We start from the raw sequence: 18146 nt of genomic DNA on the forward strand, positions 1-18146 counted from the left end.
TCAATTATTAATATAGAAGTTTTTTTCTCAGATATATATTAATCAGCTTTATACTTGTTTCGAGACTCTTGCAGATTTCAGTAATTAAGGTTTCCTCACCGAAATCACCAAAGAAATTTTTTTCATAACTTTTATGTGTAATCCAAGAAGAATTTGTGACACACCCAAATTATTTCCAAAAGACAAACTTATTTAATACTATTCATTTAAGTCATATTAGTTTTTATATTATGAAAGGTGAAACAATTATAGATTATTGCTTTAAAATATTTTTTTTTTTAAAGAAGTATATAAGATCATTTTTTAATATTAAGAATATTATTTAAATATGTTTATTGTACTTTTGAAATTAAAAAAGTTTATGGCATAAAATGACAATTATATGTATATCTTTTACAATATTGTTATTAAATTTGTGAAGCTACTCTATAATTGATTATAAAGTATGTCTATGTTGTCTGTTCTTTTTCTTCTTCCTCTTGTTCTTGTGGTTGCACTATGTGAACTATTTGAGCCAACAGGCGGTCTAGCTTCTTTATTTCAGCCTAAATATCAGATTATAGTAGGAATGATAGAATCATTTGTATCTATGACAACATACATAAGTAGCGAAGCTCAACAATTATGAATGGATAATGGGAAAAAATTTACTATAGAGCAGTGTCATACAATAAACATTTAACATGATAAAATAGGTAAAACAGGAAACCTTTAAAATCATGCAGTTTAAATCACGAAAACTAAAAAATCTAGGAATCGATCTAGCACCTCAATTAAATAAAAATATTAATAAAACTTGATGTAAATATGTATAATATGAGCATATTCAATCCCTGATAATTTCATCTTTCTATCTTGAAAAGGAATTGAGAAAATCACGAAAACTTGAAAATCCAAATAACAGACAGATGGACAAAACAATGTATAGATTAGAACATATGTCATGGTAATCTTCACTAAAAATTTCACCTGTCTATCTTTAATTGGAGCCGAGAAAATCACGTTTCCCACATAGCGTTACGGACTGACTGACGGACAAAGTGAATTATAGAGTAGCTTCGCTACTAAAAAGAAACAGGTTGTCTGTCTGAGTGTTGCAAGGGAGCTCTGGACGGATATGGTTTTTCTTTACAACATAACTTTTACAGGTCCAGTGAAGGTTTTTAACTATTTTAAGGAATGTTAACTCAACCTGTCTAAGAGAAATTGCCCCCACAAAAGAATTATTTTTCTTTAACAAAAATGAAATTGGAAGTATAATCCCCTCTCTTAAGTGTCACTTGAGGCTTCTAAGAGTGTAGCAGTGTTATATATTATTCATCTTAATCTTGTCTCTTACCTGATAAGCCCCAGCTAAATCTTGATTGTAAAGGGCAAGCTGAGCATCCTTTGTCTTCTTCCTCAGGTTGGGAGATAATTTTAGAGCATGGACATTACCAGCACTATCACCTTTACAAGTAATTATTGGCATAATAGATAAACTTAGTTCATATCCCTGAAATATAAGCATGGCGAAATTTGATATAAAATAAAAAATCTCTATAACCCTCCTAATGTAATTTGTATCAATAATGTAAAGGCTTAATATTAAGCAGAAATATTTAAATTGTTAAAATTTTAAATCATTCGTTTTAAAGCTAAATATCAACATTTTACAGACTACCTACCCTTTTGATAACATGATGTTTGTCAAAAAGTCCTTTTGCAAGGTATTGTGATATAAATATGTCACGAACCTGACATAAGTACTGTTTTTATCTAATGGCAAGGGTTTGCCAAGGATATATTCAATCAGGATTAAACAAGATACTCACCAACAATAATTATAGGTTCTGCCTTGTTGAACGCAATGTTGTTGAGGCTTGCTTTTTTCTTGGGTACTACGCTCTGCACACATATTGGATTGTACTTGTTCAAGTGCAGATCATAAACATTCACTTTACCTAAAAATAACATGGTCTGTAGGTAGTCGAATTAATATATAAAAGTAATATGATCTGTTGTGTCTGTCTGTTTGTACCGAAGGATCCCCTTAACTGCACGCAGAACCGATATGATTCTCCTTTTCAATGTAGCTTCTCATAGGTTCTGGGAGTATACTACCACCCTCCCAAAGAAATATTTTTAAAGTGATACTAATCACTGTATGAATAACTGGACTTCCAATAACAAAATAATAGAAAGACTATCCTTAAATACATAAAAAAATGATATTATAAATACATGGTTCTAGGTTAGCTTCGCCAAAATATAATTAAGTAGCTTCTTATTAATTCATATTATTGCAATACATACCAGGAATAAGGTAGAGCCAACAAGAGAAATAAATCTAAAATAATATTTGGGGGGCAGATAAAAATTGTTGCCCCCAACGACAGCTGAAAATCACGTACATGTTTTGTGATTTATTTCGAATTAATTTCGTTGTTTGTATGAGCTGAATACATACCCTCTACTGTTACAACTGCAAACACAGTGCTGGAATAGGGGGCCCACGCAATATCACCAACCTACAAATAATTAAACTGTTTTCTTTCTATTTAAGTATTTCACATCTTGTAGAAAAGAAAATTAACCAATGCCTGTAATGGGTTGTTCTGATGTTACATAAACCTATTTCCATTGTACAAGATATGATATACTTTTAATCAATTCACCAAACAAGAATGTGAGTTATTCCTCTGAAAAATAGGTTCAAAAATACAAAAAGTACCCAAGGTTTTTAAGCCAATGATTTAGAAAACATGGTTATTAAACAATGAGTACCAATATAATTTACAGTTCGATATCCTCTCCCTCCCTAAGTAAACTAAACCTGAGATCCGACATCAAACCTCAGAATAGGTTTGGAGCTGCTCTTATGGAATATCTTGACCACAAACTCTGCGCCACAAGTCAAGAATATTTCGGGGATGTATTTGTTCCATTGGATGTTGTAAACTGGAGTTGAGTGGGCTTGGTAGGACATCAGATACTAAAATATATTGGATGTTGTAAACTGGAGTTGAATGGGCTTGGTAGGACATCAGATACTAAAATATATTGGATGTTGTAAACTGGAGTTGAGTGGGCTTGGTAGGACATCAGATACTAAAATATATTGGATGTTGTAAACTGGAGTTGAGTGGGCTTGGTAGGACATCAGATACTAAAATATATTAGATGTTGTAAACTGGAGTTGAGTGGGAATGGTAGACCATCAGATACTAAAATATATTGGATATTGTAAACTGGAGTTGAGTAGGAATGATAGGACATCAGATACTAAAATATATTGGATAATGTAAACTGGAGTTGAGTGGGATTGGTAGGACATCAGATAGTAAAATATATTGGATATTGTAAACTGGAGTTGAGTGGGAATGATAGGACATCAGATACTAAAATATATTGGATATTGTAAACTGGAGTTGAGTGGGCTTGGTAGGACATCAGATACTAAAATATATTGGATATTGTAAACTGGAGTTGAGTAACCTTGTAGGACATCAGATACTAAAATATTTCATCAGCAATTCAAAAACTAGAAACAATTTAATAACTGACATGTTTTGTATCTTTTGGATGTTTACAAGTATACCTAAAACCAATTATGTTAAACAAAATGCTTAGAGATTATCTTATAAGAAACCTTTGAATTAACATGGAAACTAGCTCTGACACCTTTCCCAAATTTTCAGCAGCTCACAAAATCACACTTTTACTATAGCAGTACAGAGGACAATTGGACAAAATGAGAATTAGGCTATGAGAATCGAAAATTTTCATAAAATCAAATTGATATTTGAAGCTTTTATGGTGCCTATAAAAAATGGCGTCATACTGGCATACCATTAATCAATTAAAATGAATACTGGCCTTTTATCTGTAATTTAGTCTGTGTATTGGCCTATCATTGGTCATTTGTATTGTATGATGTCATTTTATTATAGGCTTCTTCTATTTACCTGGGAAGAAAATTGAGTGGTGGCAAGATAGACCATCCCTTCATCAGTGCCAACAAGGCCGATATTATTATTTACCTGGGAGGAATATTGAGTGGTGGCAAGATAGACCATCCCTTCATCAGTGCCAACAAGGAAGATATTATTATTTACCTGGGAGGAATATTGAGTGGTGGCAAGATAGACCATCCCTTCATCAGTGCCAACAAGGCCGATATTATTATTTACCTGGGAGGAATATTGAGTGGTGGCAAGATAGACCATCCCTTCATCAGTGCCAACAAGGAAGATATTATTATTTACCTGGGAGGAATATTGAGTGGTGGCAAGATAGACCATCCCTTCATCAGTGCCAACAAGGAAAATATTATTATTTACCTGGGAGGAATATTGAGTGGTGACAAGATAGACCATCTCTTCATCAGTGCCAACAAGGAGGATATTATTATTTACCTGGGAGGAATATTGAGTGGTGACAAGATAGACCATCTCTTCATCAGTGCCAACAAGGAGGATATTATTATTTACCTGGGAGGAATATTGAGTGGTGGCAAGATAGACCATCCCTTCATCAGTGCCAACAAGGAAAATATTATTATTTACCTGGGAGGAATATTGAGTGGTGACAAGATAGACCATCTCTTCATCAGTGCCAACAAGGAGGATATTATTATTTACCTGGGAGGAATATTGAGTGGTGGCAAGATAGACCATTCCTTCATCAGTGCCACAAGAAGATATTATTATTTACCTGGGAAGAATATTGAGTGGTGGCAAGATAGACCATTCCTTCATCAGTGCCAACAAGGAAGATATTATCCTCATCTGGTTTAAAAGCAATAGCCCGGCCAGAATCTAGCAAATGCTTCTTCAACAACCCATCACTATATAACAACTCTGTAAATAAGTTTATGTCTTTTCAAATATTAAAAAAAGTTAAAGCTTGATTTTGTATCATTTGAAAGAGAACTATTTAGAAATTAGAGAATAATAGTGGCATTTCTTCATTTCCTTTGTTTCCAATTAATCAAGAATGGACATAATTCCTTTATTGTATCCAATATGAAGTTCATCAGTGTACCAAAGGCAAGTTTTTACTATGGTCCAGTTAGTAACCCTTCCATCTCCTAGGATAATAAAAAGTCAAAGATCCCTTGAATATGGGGTTAATAAAGATTTTTTATATTATAAAGGATTCTGTAAAAAACTCAAAATTAAATATTTTATATATTTTTGTTCAGCCAACATTGGTGGGATATAAAATGATATTCAAGAAGACAAGAATAGTTATTTCTTTCATCGTATTATAAACGGCTTTCCGCGGATATAGAATGTACAATTGTAAGATTAAAACCAGTTTTTTTAGCCCCGACGAGGTGCCAAAAGGTACGGGCTAAAAAACTGGTTTTAATCTTATGATTGTACATTTTTATATTCGTAGAAAGCTGGATATAATACGATGCTAGACATAGTTTTTTTGTATGGATGAGAACCGGTTCCTATCCACCGGATTCGAATGAATACGAGAAATATTTATAATTAACCTGATACAGAGTAAAAGTTGAGATATCCATCAAGGTTGTCTTTTACCCATCTTATCTAAAAGAAAATAATAATAGAATAACATTACATCATATTCTCTGGTGGCTGTAATGACAACTAATTACCTGCCAAACCACATCTTTATGCTTTCCATTTCTGGCATCAGAAATATGAGTTGGTTTCTTGTTCTTATTTTGTAAGTTGAAAACTGCCACATTTCCATCCTATTATAATTATAGTTTTTTATCCCATCATATTAAAGACAGCTTTCTGCGGATATTAAAATGAAGAGTGAAACTAATCTTTTGATTTTTATTTTTAGGTCCATTGAAACTTCTGTAATATGATGCTTGCATGAGTTTTCAGTATGGCTGAGAACCGGATCTGATCCAGCGGATATTAATCGGTTTTGAAGCCACACTGAATATATATATTTTTTTAATATTAAAACTAAAAATGTATACCTTTAACCCACAAACAATCATATGAGGGTGTTGGGGATGGATGTCAACACATAACACTCCACTAGGTGCTAGAATCATTTTAATTGAAAGTTAATGATAACCTAAGCTAAATAAGATTTTTAAAAAACCTAGTACACTTAGTAATGTTAATAAAATTGAATTAGAATTTTTTACCATTTTTAAAAAGAACATGATAAGTATTTATTACATTGTAATACATATATAGAGATTTTTGTGGATATTAAAATTAAAAATTACACCAGTATTGTTATCCCCGAGGAGCAAAAGTGCTTAAAATTTTATGATTTTTATTTTATATTTTTGGAAAATTGTCTGTAATTGATTTTTTTGAATGGCTGAGAACCTGTTCTATTTAAGCAGTTTTGAAGCCATACTGGAATAGTTATTTCTCGCATCGTATTATAAACGGCTTTCCGCGGATATAGAAAGTACAATTATGAGATTAAAACTAGTTTTTTTAGCCCCGAGGTGCCGGAGGCACCGGCTAAAAAAACTGGTTTTAATCTTATGATTGTACATTTCTATATTCGTAGAAAACTGGATATAATACGATGCTAGACATAGTTTTTTCGTATGGATGAGAACCGGTTCCTATCCACCGGATTCGAATGAATACGAGAAAATATATTACCTACCTTCACAAAGAAACTCAGGATATGAAGGGTTCTTGAGAGAAAACATGCACACATATCCATAATTGCTCTGTTGAACAATTTAGAATTTATTGAGAATAATCATACAAAAATGTATGTGCAGCTTTTTTTCAAAAAAAAATGTAATATAAATAAAGATCAAAGAATTTTTTTTCTAAATTTTCCTGGTTATAAAAGTTAAAAGATCCAAATCCAGCAGCAAACAAATCATTATACTTAGGGTTCCAGCTCAAACAAGTTACCTTTCCATAAGATCAAGATTGATAATAATTATCATTAAATTTGTGACTTACTGACTGCTTTATATTACTAACTTTAAATTTACAATTTTATTTTAAAAAAGATATTTCGACAACTAAACTTATGAAGAATAGTTTTCCTGTACTTCCCCCCCCCTCTCTCCCCCCTCACCTTTGGACCATTTTACATTTTTCTAAATAAAAAAAATATATAATTCTTAAGTTCAAACTAAATATATCAACTTATTAATTGTTGGTTAGACATCCCAGAGCAATGTTTATAGAAAAAGTTCTTTAAAATCAAATAAAAAGTTATTAATCTTTTCCTCTAAGTCTTGGGCTTTGTCAAAAGCAAATTTCCACAGGGGAAGAAGAGTACCCTCACTGTCCTTATATTCATCACAGGCATCCTCCCAAAATCTAAATTAAGACATATTCACTTGCTTGTATATCAACCTTTTTTATTGGAAAACTTTAGTCTACAGTAATATGTTTTGAGTTCAGATTATAATTGATTTTAAGAATTTCTTAGATTTTAATGATTAGGTGCAAAAATTCTTAATTCTAATTATTAAGAAATGGAAAAGCAACAAAATTATTATTGTTAAACTAGGTTGTGGTTAAATATTGATACTAATGATTTAAAGCATTAAACCTAAAACTACTTCCCTGAAATCTTGAGCAATTTCATCAAAAGTGTTCAGATTGACCATTCTCTCTAGAACCTTGGCTGATCTCACCATTTTCTAATTGATAAATGTCAATAATGTTGATTACAGTTTAATGAATTTAATGGTTTACTTAATAATCAACAATTATTCTTTGACATGCCTTAATGTGAAGATAATTATGCCCAATGAGATATTATTTGCACTCATAATAATGTTGTAGATATCTGATTATTTGTCAAAGAGTAATTCTGGTTAATTTTGAATAAAATGAATGTTATATATGTATAAGCAAATTTATTTCATTTTCTTAATAGCATTATCTGTATTATTATTCAATTTGAGATTACCTTCTGAGTTTTTTCATCAACATCAACTTTGCTAGCATTCTCACAAAAGAATAATTTCTTCTTGACAGGAATCTCAGGCTTTTTTTCTCCTCTCTCTTTATCTTCCTCCATTTCTTTTAGTTTCTCATACCTGAACATTTAAACCTACAGGTAGCAAAATTTAACAATGGGAAAAATTTGAATCTACTTTCCATGATCGCTTCAAAACCAATTAATATCTGGTGGATTAGAACCAATTCTTAGCCATACTGAAAAATTATGTATAGTATTGTATTATATCCAGTTTTTTACAAATAAAAAAATTACAACCATAAGATTAAAACCAGTTACAGTATTTTTTTTATGAGAACTTTTTTGAAAGCAATTTTACCCCACTTATAGTTATCAGAATTTAATGATTAATGGCTTATTTTCTTCGATTTTTAAGGCAATTAATAGAACAACAAAAAAATATTTCAGTTTTTATTTAAAAAGTACAGTAAAATCTAAAATTCAAAACTTAGGTGTCAACATCTAAAAATGGTTTTAGCGCATTTTTCTTATGCCTAAATCTTCTAAGAAAAAAATTGGATTTTCTGTAGTCGACTTTGGAGGGCTAGTACTCCCTCCCTGGTTGAGATATGACTTTCAAACTTTGATATGTTCTAGAACATGTCCCTAATAGTATCTGTATACATTTTTAGCTTTATATCTAAACTTTGAAGTGTTTTGCAGCCATTCTTGCAAAAGGTTGAATATTTGAGCATTAGAAAAATGTGCTAAAACCATTTTTAGATGTTGACACCTCAGTTTTGAATTTTAGATTTTACTGTACTTTTTAAATAAAAACTTTTATTAAAAAAATAAAAATATTTTTTTGTTGTTCTATTATTTGCCTTAAAAAACGAAGAAAATAAGCCATTAATCATTAAAATCTGGTAACTATAAGTGGGGTAAAATTGCTTTCAAAAAAGTTCTCATAAAAAAAACACACTGTATTATAGCCCATGCCTTCAGCATGTAGATTTTTATATCCATAATAAGCTGTTTATAATACAATGTGATAAATAACTATTACAGTTACAATTGAATGTAAAGCTTTACCTATCATAATGTTCATAAATAACCCATTGGTTGACAGTATCATTGAAATTCTTTCTTGGTGGTGGATCAGTCTGCATCTCAGCACACACATTAGTCATTACAGGAGTCTAAATACAATTGTTTAAAATCTTTAAATAAATCATTTAACTTATGTTCAACATACATTAAAAAATAAATATAACTACTAGTTTTTGTCAGAGAATATATATTATTCTATGGTTTTTTGGTCTTTTAAAGCTAAGATAGTACAACAACTACCATAATTATATCCTGATACAAAAGTTGGATTCAATTGTAGACTTCTGTATTGAGTTATATAGTAATAGGTATCTTCTTTTAGAAATGGTATTATTGTTTTTAAGAAGATATTCATGTTGATTTTATTTCAAACCAATCCCCCTCCCTCCCCCCCCCCCAAAAAAAATATATATATTTCAATCTTCTTTTTCAAGTATTTTAAAAGAAGGTGTATCAACTTTTTTGCTTTTTATTTAAGATAGCTAGCCGGTTCTTTTAGTAAGTAGTAGATGTAAAATTTTTCATAGAATTCAGATATGCAATCGGTTTTTTTGTAGACCTCTTATTTTTTAAGTATTTTAAGTTTTTAAAAAAAATAATGAAGTCGGTTTTAAGGTACTAAAACGCAACAAAATAAAAGAAAACAATGGCCAGTATGAACAAAAATAGTAAGATCTTTAATTTGACACCTTACTTTTAAAATTCTGTTGAGTAATTATTGAAGAAATCAATTTTTTTAACCTCGGTTTAATCAAAACTTTAAAGTAAAATATAATCTCCCACAGGCATAAAAAATATGGGTTCATATATACCTTTAGAATCAGAAAAATATTACGAATCCATTGTAAGCAAAATTGAAAAAAGTAAAAAAATAAAAATAATAAAAATGGCCTAACGTATTATTTTTTACAGGTAACACTTAATTGTAACTGTTAAACTAGCCAATCACAAGTCTCAAAAATTGACTAATCGGGAAGCTTAACCTCAACACCCCAACCAATAGAATTGACAAAAAAAAAGGATAATGTTCATAGAATATATACAATAGATACTACAATGAAAATAGTGATACTTACATAACATGTAAAGAACGAAAAATTATGAACAAATATGCTTCAATCTGTTTATAAACTTCAAAACAATGCAGTTAAAAATGCTTTATTGTTTCTTGTGTTTAAAAAATATCTGTTACATTGTATGTATATTTATTTAGGTTTATTTCAAGTTTCAAGTTTTCAAGTTGTTCAACCCTTTAAAGCCGAAAATTATGATTCTTAAAATAAACTTATATTTTTTATTATAGTTTTATAAAACTTTTTCAATTTAGCTTACAATGGATTCATAATATTTTTCTGATTCTAAAGTTATATATGAACCCATATTTTTTATGCCTGTGGAAGATTATATTTTACTTCAAAGTTTTGATTAAACCGAGGTTAAAAAAATTTATTTTTTCAATAATTACTCAACATAATTTTAAAAGTAAGGTGTCAAATTAAAGATCTTACTATTTTTGTTCATACTGGCCATTTTCTTTTTTTATTTTGTTGCGTTTTAGTACCTTAAAACCGACTTAATTATTTTTTTTTAAAACTTAAATTACTTAAAAAATAAGAGTTCTACAAAAAAAAACCGATTGCATATCTGAATTCTATGAAAAATTTTACATCTACTACTTACTGAAAGAACCGGCTAGCTATCTTAAATAAAAAGCAAAAAAGTTGATACATCTTCTTTACAACAATGTTATGGTGGTAATCAAACACCCACTCTAGGATGCTTGTAGTAAATGAGGAATCAACTAAACCTCATATTCACAGCTTGGAACTCAAAACTATAATATAAATACCTGAGTTGCTCTTTCAATATATGAAAACTGGTTTGCAAGATGTTTAACCTCATCTTGAGCCAAATCTTCTGTCAAGCTCTCTTTCCTTTTCTTCTTTTTCTTTTTCTTCTTCTCCTGTAAAAGTAAACATTCTGTGAAATAACAGCTTAAAGAAATGACTTTATTTCAGCTTAAAGGAATTTTTTAAATGCTTTCTTATAATAATGTAAAAAAGAAAATGTTCAACAAATTACAGCAAATGATTTGAATGGGTCATAAGTTCTACAAGATTTTTATGAAAGTCTAGAAACTTTTAACAGTTTTGTTTGATTCTAATTCTTTTCAATATTCGACCAATCTAGTAATAATGTTTGGTTCATATTATTAATTATTTAAAATTATAAATAATTACATCAGCTGGACTAGGAAGAATACTGATAACATTCTTGACATGTTTTGCTTCTTCTGAATCTTTGTGGATGACACAGCTCTCTGTAAGTAGTTATCTCCATCATTTCATATAATTCAAAAATGATTATTATCCTAAGGTTAAAGCTTTTTAATATGTCAAGACCTGCTGGACCTTACTCAAATCAGGGAGGCTGTATTTGGTTTGGTTTTGAAGGTATACAAACATTTCCCCCAACCTATAAATACCATTCCTTATTTATTGCTGGCTTTTAAAATATATAACTCTTATATAAATGATGGATTTCCTATATTAAGATGATCAATCCATGTTTCCACATAGTTGATTTTATCCCAGGTTCTTTTATGATGATTCCATCTAACCTAAATCAGAAAAATAATGCTGTAAATTGTTTTCAATCAGAAAAAAAGACCGAAACTGACAGTAAAAAAGTCTATGGTAACTTAGCTGAAGACAATCAAAATTATACTTTCCAGATTATATTGTAATGATATCATAATTAGAGACACTTTAGGATTGCCAGATCACCGTTTAAAGGGTTATCTGATAACCTTGTAAATAGATACAATACCAGATTACCTTATTCAGATGCATAATATGATTGTCAGATTACCTTGTAAAGAGAAACATTAGGGTTGCCAGATTACCTTGTACAGAGAAACATTAGGGTTGCCAGATTACCTTGTACAGAGAAACATTAGGGTTGCCAGATTACCTTGTACAGAGATATATTAGGGTTGCAGATTACCATGTACAGAGAAACATTAGGGTTGCCAGATTACCTTGTACAGAGAAACATTAGTGTTGCCAGATTACCTTGTACAGAGACACACTAAGGTTGCCATATTAACTTGTACAGCGACAAATTTGGATTGCTAAATTACTATATACAAAGATACATTAGGGTTGCCAGATTACCTTTTACAGAGATACATTATGGTTGCCAGATTACCTTTTACAAAGATACATTGGGGTTGCCAGATTACCTTGAACAGAGGTACATTAGGGTTGCCAGATTACCTTATACAGAGATACATTAGGGTTTCCAGAAGTTAGAGAAATGACAACATCCTCATCATCTTCTTCATGAAGAAAACTTCCATCCTGTTCAAGATTATTTCAATTTCATTTTAAAATTTGTCTATATCTTCCAACATTAGCATCTTTTTAATATCTTTTTAAGGATGGAAAGTCTTACTTTCAGTGAAAAATTGGATGCTAAAATTTAAATTGATAAATTCCTTTTTAGAGTTCATTTTAGTTGGTCTAATCATAGTTTGAGTCTTGATCCATGAGTGGAGGCTGGATATACCCTCCAGAATTCCATGACTCTTTCTGGCAGCACTCATACGCCTGACAGCGCCACTAATCAACCGTTTAATTTTTTTCTAAATTTCCTAAATTCAAGTTTCAATGACTCATAACAATACAAGAAGTCCGATAGTTATTGTATAATCAGTAGGGGAGGAGACATGTTTAATACACTGGTCCCCTTTGTTTTATAATATTTTTTTTCTTATTCGTTGGCTCAAAAACATTGGGGACTTTCTTTGAATTTAGATTGTTTGGTTCTTTGAGTTAAGTGTCCAAACTTTTCAAAACTAATTTTAATCCACGGAAGGTGTTTTTTGTGTATCATAATTGTTGTATAATTATTTTGATTTTTAGACCCTTTAAATTTACAATTAAAACTCTCAAGTAAAGATTGGGCAATTTTGAAAATGGTTTATTATTGAAGATGTGTCAACTGGCAAAGAATAATTATTATTACCATCACAATTAATTACATATAAACATTTCTGCGTATATTGAACGGAAATTAAAATTTTAAAACCAGTTTTGTTATCCATGGTATTAATTTTATCCGGCGGATATTAATCGGTTTTGAAGCCATACTGGAAATAATATTAACTTTTTAAAAGTTTTGGTTTAAAGATAACGTTTTACCCAGGGGCGTCTAAGCTTTTTTATTTTGGGAGGGTAAAATATTTTAAGGGGGGGGGGAAATATTTTTTTTTTTGGGGGGGGGTAAAATGGCTCGCCCCAAAATTTTTACCCTTGGTTTAAAATTTGCTTGGAGGGGGTTATTACCCACCCCCCCCCTGAAATCTGATAGCAGGGGTAAATTTTTTTATCCCCGGGGTAAAACTTTTTTTTTTTGGGGGGGGGGGGGTGATTGAATAATGTAAAAAGGTACCTACTTAATAATGAAATACTATTAAATATTTAGTAGTAAAAATGCGCGCGAAACGCACCAAATTTTTTTTTGTTATGAATTTTTTATTTTTTTGGGGGGGTGGGGTATTTACCCCCCCCCCAAAAAAAAAAAAAATAGTTTGAGGGGGTTAATACCTACGGCACCCCTAAATTCGTTCAGAGGGGTAATCACCCCTTTACCCCCCCCCCCCCCCTTGGACGTCCTTGGTTTACCGCCAACTATGAGCTGCTACCCCCCCCCCCCTTTTTATTAACACTGCAAATAATTCAGAAACTCTCAAACTGTTAGGTACACCATATTTCAAAGTAAAAAGATTTTTAATTGAAAATTTCTAGCATCAAAAAGTATTTAACATTTTCAACCTATTTTTGTTAAACTGTTTTTAACCTATTTTTAAAACGTATATAAAAAATATACTATGACACCAGTAGAATAAGACTGCAGAGCCTAAATTTGAATAAAATCCCCAATAAACTTTTTTGGGGGGATTTAAATAATAATTTTTACTGTTGCTGTGATCATTTTGACCGAAGCAAAATGTTTTTTTTTATTTGGGTAAAATTCGTAGCTTTTAGAGTGTTTTGCTTCATAAATATTGTATTCTGGTATAGAGTAAAATTAGGCCTTATGATTTTACTATAAAAATTCACTAAAAAGGTAATTCTTTATAATATATCAACGAATTGACATTAACATGTTTGTGTTCTCTCACTTATTTTAAAAACATAAAAAATGGCTGTAAAGGGTTAAATGACAACAAATGTTTATGCAATACAACAAATTTATTTTTGTCACATATACAAATGCGTTATAAAATAAGATTTTTCAAACTTATTTTTTAAAATAATTTTAAAAAGAATGTATCTTTTATGTGTATGGTTTTCATTCTTTTCATTTTAATTAAATAAAAATTATTTAACTACATTGGAAATAAGTCACTTTGTGAAAACACTCTTTTTTTGAATTGTTAGGAATTGAAATAAAACAAAACTTCTTATTGGTTAGATTTCAGAATTATTTGTTTTATTGTAAATGTTAGATTTTTCAATGAAATTAATTGTTTTGAAAAAAAAATTATTTCCAATGAACAGAGTAATGTTTTTTTTATTGTATCAATATAAAGGGAATTATATAAAAATGTTCTGTAAGCCACAATATTACCCGAAGTAAAAAAAGAGCTTTTGCTCCGGTCAATATGATTACAGCAATACTAAAAATTAATTTTTAAATCCCCCAAAAAAAGTTTATTGGGGACTTAATTCAAATTTGGGCTCTGCAGTCTGATTCTATAGGTGTCCTAGTATATTTTTGACCCCCCATTCAAAAATAGGTTAAAAACAGTTTAAACTTATATATTAATTTTAACTAGAACCAATCAGTAATTTTAAAAATTTATGTTCATTAATAGGTATAATATTATTGGTTGATCAGCACTTGCTTTGCAGGTTCTTCCAACCTAAAAACAAAACAAAAGTTTAATGTTTTAATAATTTAGATAAAATAAACTATTGTTTTGTTGTGATTATATTTTTCAATTTATCAACTATAGCAATCGATATATTATTTTCTATTTGTTGACCATAATTTCATGTACTTTGATAAAGTAATACTCGCAGCTGGCTAACATAATGATTCCCCCCAACCACCACCCCTTATCTCATCCCCTCCCTTAGAAATGACCAATAAATGAGGACCACATTAGCAAGCTGAAGTGACGAAATTTTTTTCCCACACGAGTCACCCTACAAAATAAATGATTTATGAATTAAATATTAACATAAAACTTACTTCCCCCCCGTGACTGATTTTTTCCTCTGTTTTAAACCTTCCACGTTTTTGAGGAGGGCCCCCATACCCCCCGCTTTCTTCAAAACAGGAAGCGGCATTTTTTCTGAAACATAATTGTATAATAAAATAGATAATAATCAATAAGGTTTTGTCTTCAGTATTAAGAGTAAAACACTAGAGGAAGAAAGGGTTAAATAACTAATTATCTCCCCATCGCAATCGTCTTGTGCAACCTTCCTATTGGGTCATTGAAAACCAACCAATGGTATTGCTTATATTAACAAAGCTAAGTAGCAGAAAATTATTTAGAAGCAGACGAAAGAGGTCGTTGAAAAATGAAGGGAGGTAGTTGTCTGTATATACATCTATGCTATAGATCTGTTGTATTAATAACCATCTGATGTTAATCCTTATAATAAAGTAACAGGATGTCTCTGTGTTTGTATGTTTGTACCGAAGGAACTCGCTAATCGCTGAATCGATCGGGTTCTCCTTAACAGGGTAGCTTCTCAGGTAGCGGTAGGTCCCGGGAAGGTTTATAACTATCTATATAAAAAATATATTTTCGGTAATTAGCTGATTTTAAAATAGATTGAAAGGAAACAATTTTACGTGTCTCTAGAGGCCTCTAGGGACGTAACCGCTAGTGTACTATACTTTACTCCTCTTCTTAAACGCGCGACTGTATTATTAATAGACTATAATGCCAAGGACGTCCAATCTTTTGGTTGAAAATTGAACCTACTGTTGCTATGTCATGATGTCATTAGTAAAAGGAAATTCTTTTCTCGTATTCATTTGAATCCGGTGGATAGGAACCGGTTCTCATGAATACGAAAAAAACTATGTCTAGCATCGTATTATATCCAGTTTTCTACGAATATAGAAATGTACAATCATAAGATTAAAACCAGTTTTTTTAGCCGGTGCCTCCGGCACCTCGGGGCTAAAAAAACTAGTTTTAATCTTATAATTGTACATTCTATATCCGCGGAAAGCCGTTTATAATACGATACGAGAAATAACTATTCTCGTATTCATTCATTCGAAACCGGTGGATTAGAACCGGTTCTCATCAATACGAAAATACTTTGTCTACCAGTTTTCTACGAATATAAAATTGTACAATCACGAGATTAAAACCCTTTTTTAGCCCGTTCCTATCTTCATCTCAGGGCTATAAAACGGGTTTTAATCATATAATTGTACATTTTATATTCGCGGAAAGCTGTTTATAATACAAGGCGAGAAATAACTACTATTGCTTACAGACAGAGGGGATTGAAAAGTATAATAGATTGTTTGTTTCTAAATAGCAATGTTTTAACTTTATAACTGATAATTGTAAGGGGTGAACTTTGGAGATGGGCATTAATTTATCGTTTATTGTCTCATCCCTTTAAAACCCGGTTATTCCTTTAGTCTAAATTAGTTAATGTATTTCAATCGATATATTATTACTTGGATGTTACACCAGATTTTCATGTTCTTTGATAAAGCAATGCTTACAGCTGGCTAAAATGACTATAGTCTAAACATCCATCCACCCCTTTCCCCTACTATATGAACAAACTGACCAATAAATGAGGTCCCCTGTCAGTATATCAACACATCTCCTATATTAGTTGTAGCTCAAATTTATTTGTAAAGATTAAATATAAATTATTTTTACTTGAATAGACCAAATATTTTCATATTTTTATTGTAGGGAAATTGTAGACAAAAGTTTATTTTAATTAGTTAACTTTTTGTTATAAAATTAGGGAAACTAATGTGGTATCCGCCGAGGATAAATGGCAGACACCGGAGTTCAATTAGATTACGGCAGTGTGAACAGACGTGGACACCTTACTATAGAGAAGCTACGCTTCTCTAACATTCACTAAATAATAATCAACATCTATTTCAGTTGTCACTTTATTGAAGGTCTAAAGAGTACTAAAGCTATATACAACAAACAATAGTTACACAGATAGGAATAAATAATCATAACATAAAAGCATTATAATACATATACAATAGTCAGTTTGGGCAATAATGATCCCCCATCCCTGGAAAGGGTGGGGGGAATTAACAATGCAGCTTAACCATAATAAAGCTTGTCAGATTCAATCATTAATTTTAGGCATAGGGAGGGGGTCGGCAGACCCCTTCCCCAGGACTCGGGGGAGGGCCGTTGGCCCTTCCCTGAACCCCGGTCAGGGGTGCCATAGGCATGGCTCACGGTTGCCGAATACCACAACTCTCCCCTCGGAAGGCTGGGAGGGAGCCTCCCTACCAGACTTCCAACAGTGGTTGAGGCCTTCGGTCCGCTCCTTAGGGCTAAGATATATATACAAATGATAATGATTCAATGGAATCCTAGTGGTGATTTTCAGGGCTGATGGGCTCCCAACGTGGGGTAGAAGGTAGAGGCTGGTTTTGGTTGGACACGTAGCTCAGCGCCGGCAGGTGTCAGGTTGGCGTGTGGCACAGCTGTGGCTGGGACGGTCAGCAGCGGGGCATCCTGGTTGTTGTTGGCAGCGGCTGGGGCACTGGCTGCCAAGTTGACCGTCTGGGCGGCAGCCTGACCTCCCGAGGGGCCGCGGGGTCTTCCAGAGGGTGGTCCTGGCCTGCCTGGGCGGTCATGCCCGCTATCGGCTGATCGCATGGACACCATTTCCTCGGCTGCTTCCCGGCCGATGGGAATGGCATCCCAGTCTACTGAAAAGTCCCGAGACTTGGCATGGGTGAGCCGGGCTCTGGCCAAGGCCTTCCTGTACAAAGTTGGATGGTACAGGAACACTTGTGACATCGCATTCATGGCGGCCCGTACACCTCCTTGTGCGGCTGCCAGGGAAATGATGGTCAGGTCCCCCAGCAGTTTGAGGATTAACAACAGCAAGCACAGTATGGCTGCG

The 18146-nt window shown here is 32.1% G+C and overlaps 2 protein-coding genes across 2 annotated transcripts; both read right to left on the reverse strand.

Annotated features, from left to right (window-relative positions):
* Positions 1-340: 340 nt before the first annotated feature.
* LOC145325578 (dynein intermediate chain 2, ciliary-like) lies at positions 341-6668 on the reverse strand. Its single transcript, XM_080168547.1, has 11 exons — positions 6607-6668; positions 5951-6018; positions 5612-5710; positions 5489-5543; positions 4984-5071; positions 4696-4828; positions 2816-2974; positions 2450-2510; positions 1815-1943; positions 1340-1449; positions 341-545 (listed from the first exon to the last, which is right to left on the reverse strand). Exons 1-11 carry the CDS (start codon positions 6650-6652, stop codon positions 450-452), a joined length of 1044 nt encoding a protein of 347 aa, XP_080024673.1. The 5' UTR covers positions 6653-6668; the 3' UTR covers positions 341-449.
* An 836-nt stretch (positions 6669-7504) lies between these two features.
* On the reverse strand, positions 7505-11470 carry LOC145326617 (dynein axonemal intermediate chain 1-like). The gene is made up of 6 exons (XM_080169987.1): positions 11458-11470; positions 11223-11302; positions 10832-10945; positions 8965-9071; positions 7882-8011; positions 7505-7609 (listed from the first exon to the last, which is right to left on the reverse strand). Exons 1-6 carry the CDS (start codon positions 11468-11470, stop codon positions 7505-7507), a joined length of 549 nt encoding a protein of 182 aa, XP_080026113.1.
* Between the last annotated feature and the right edge of the window lie 6676 nt (positions 11471-18146).

Source organism: Acartia tonsa, chromosome 8 (genome assembly GCF_053477335.1).
Source record: "Acartia tonsa isolate MP-2025a chromosome 8, ASM5347733v1, whole genome shotgun sequence".
Lineage (NCBI taxonomy): Eukaryota > Metazoa > Arthropoda > Copepoda > Calanoida > Acartiidae > Acartia > Acartia tonsa.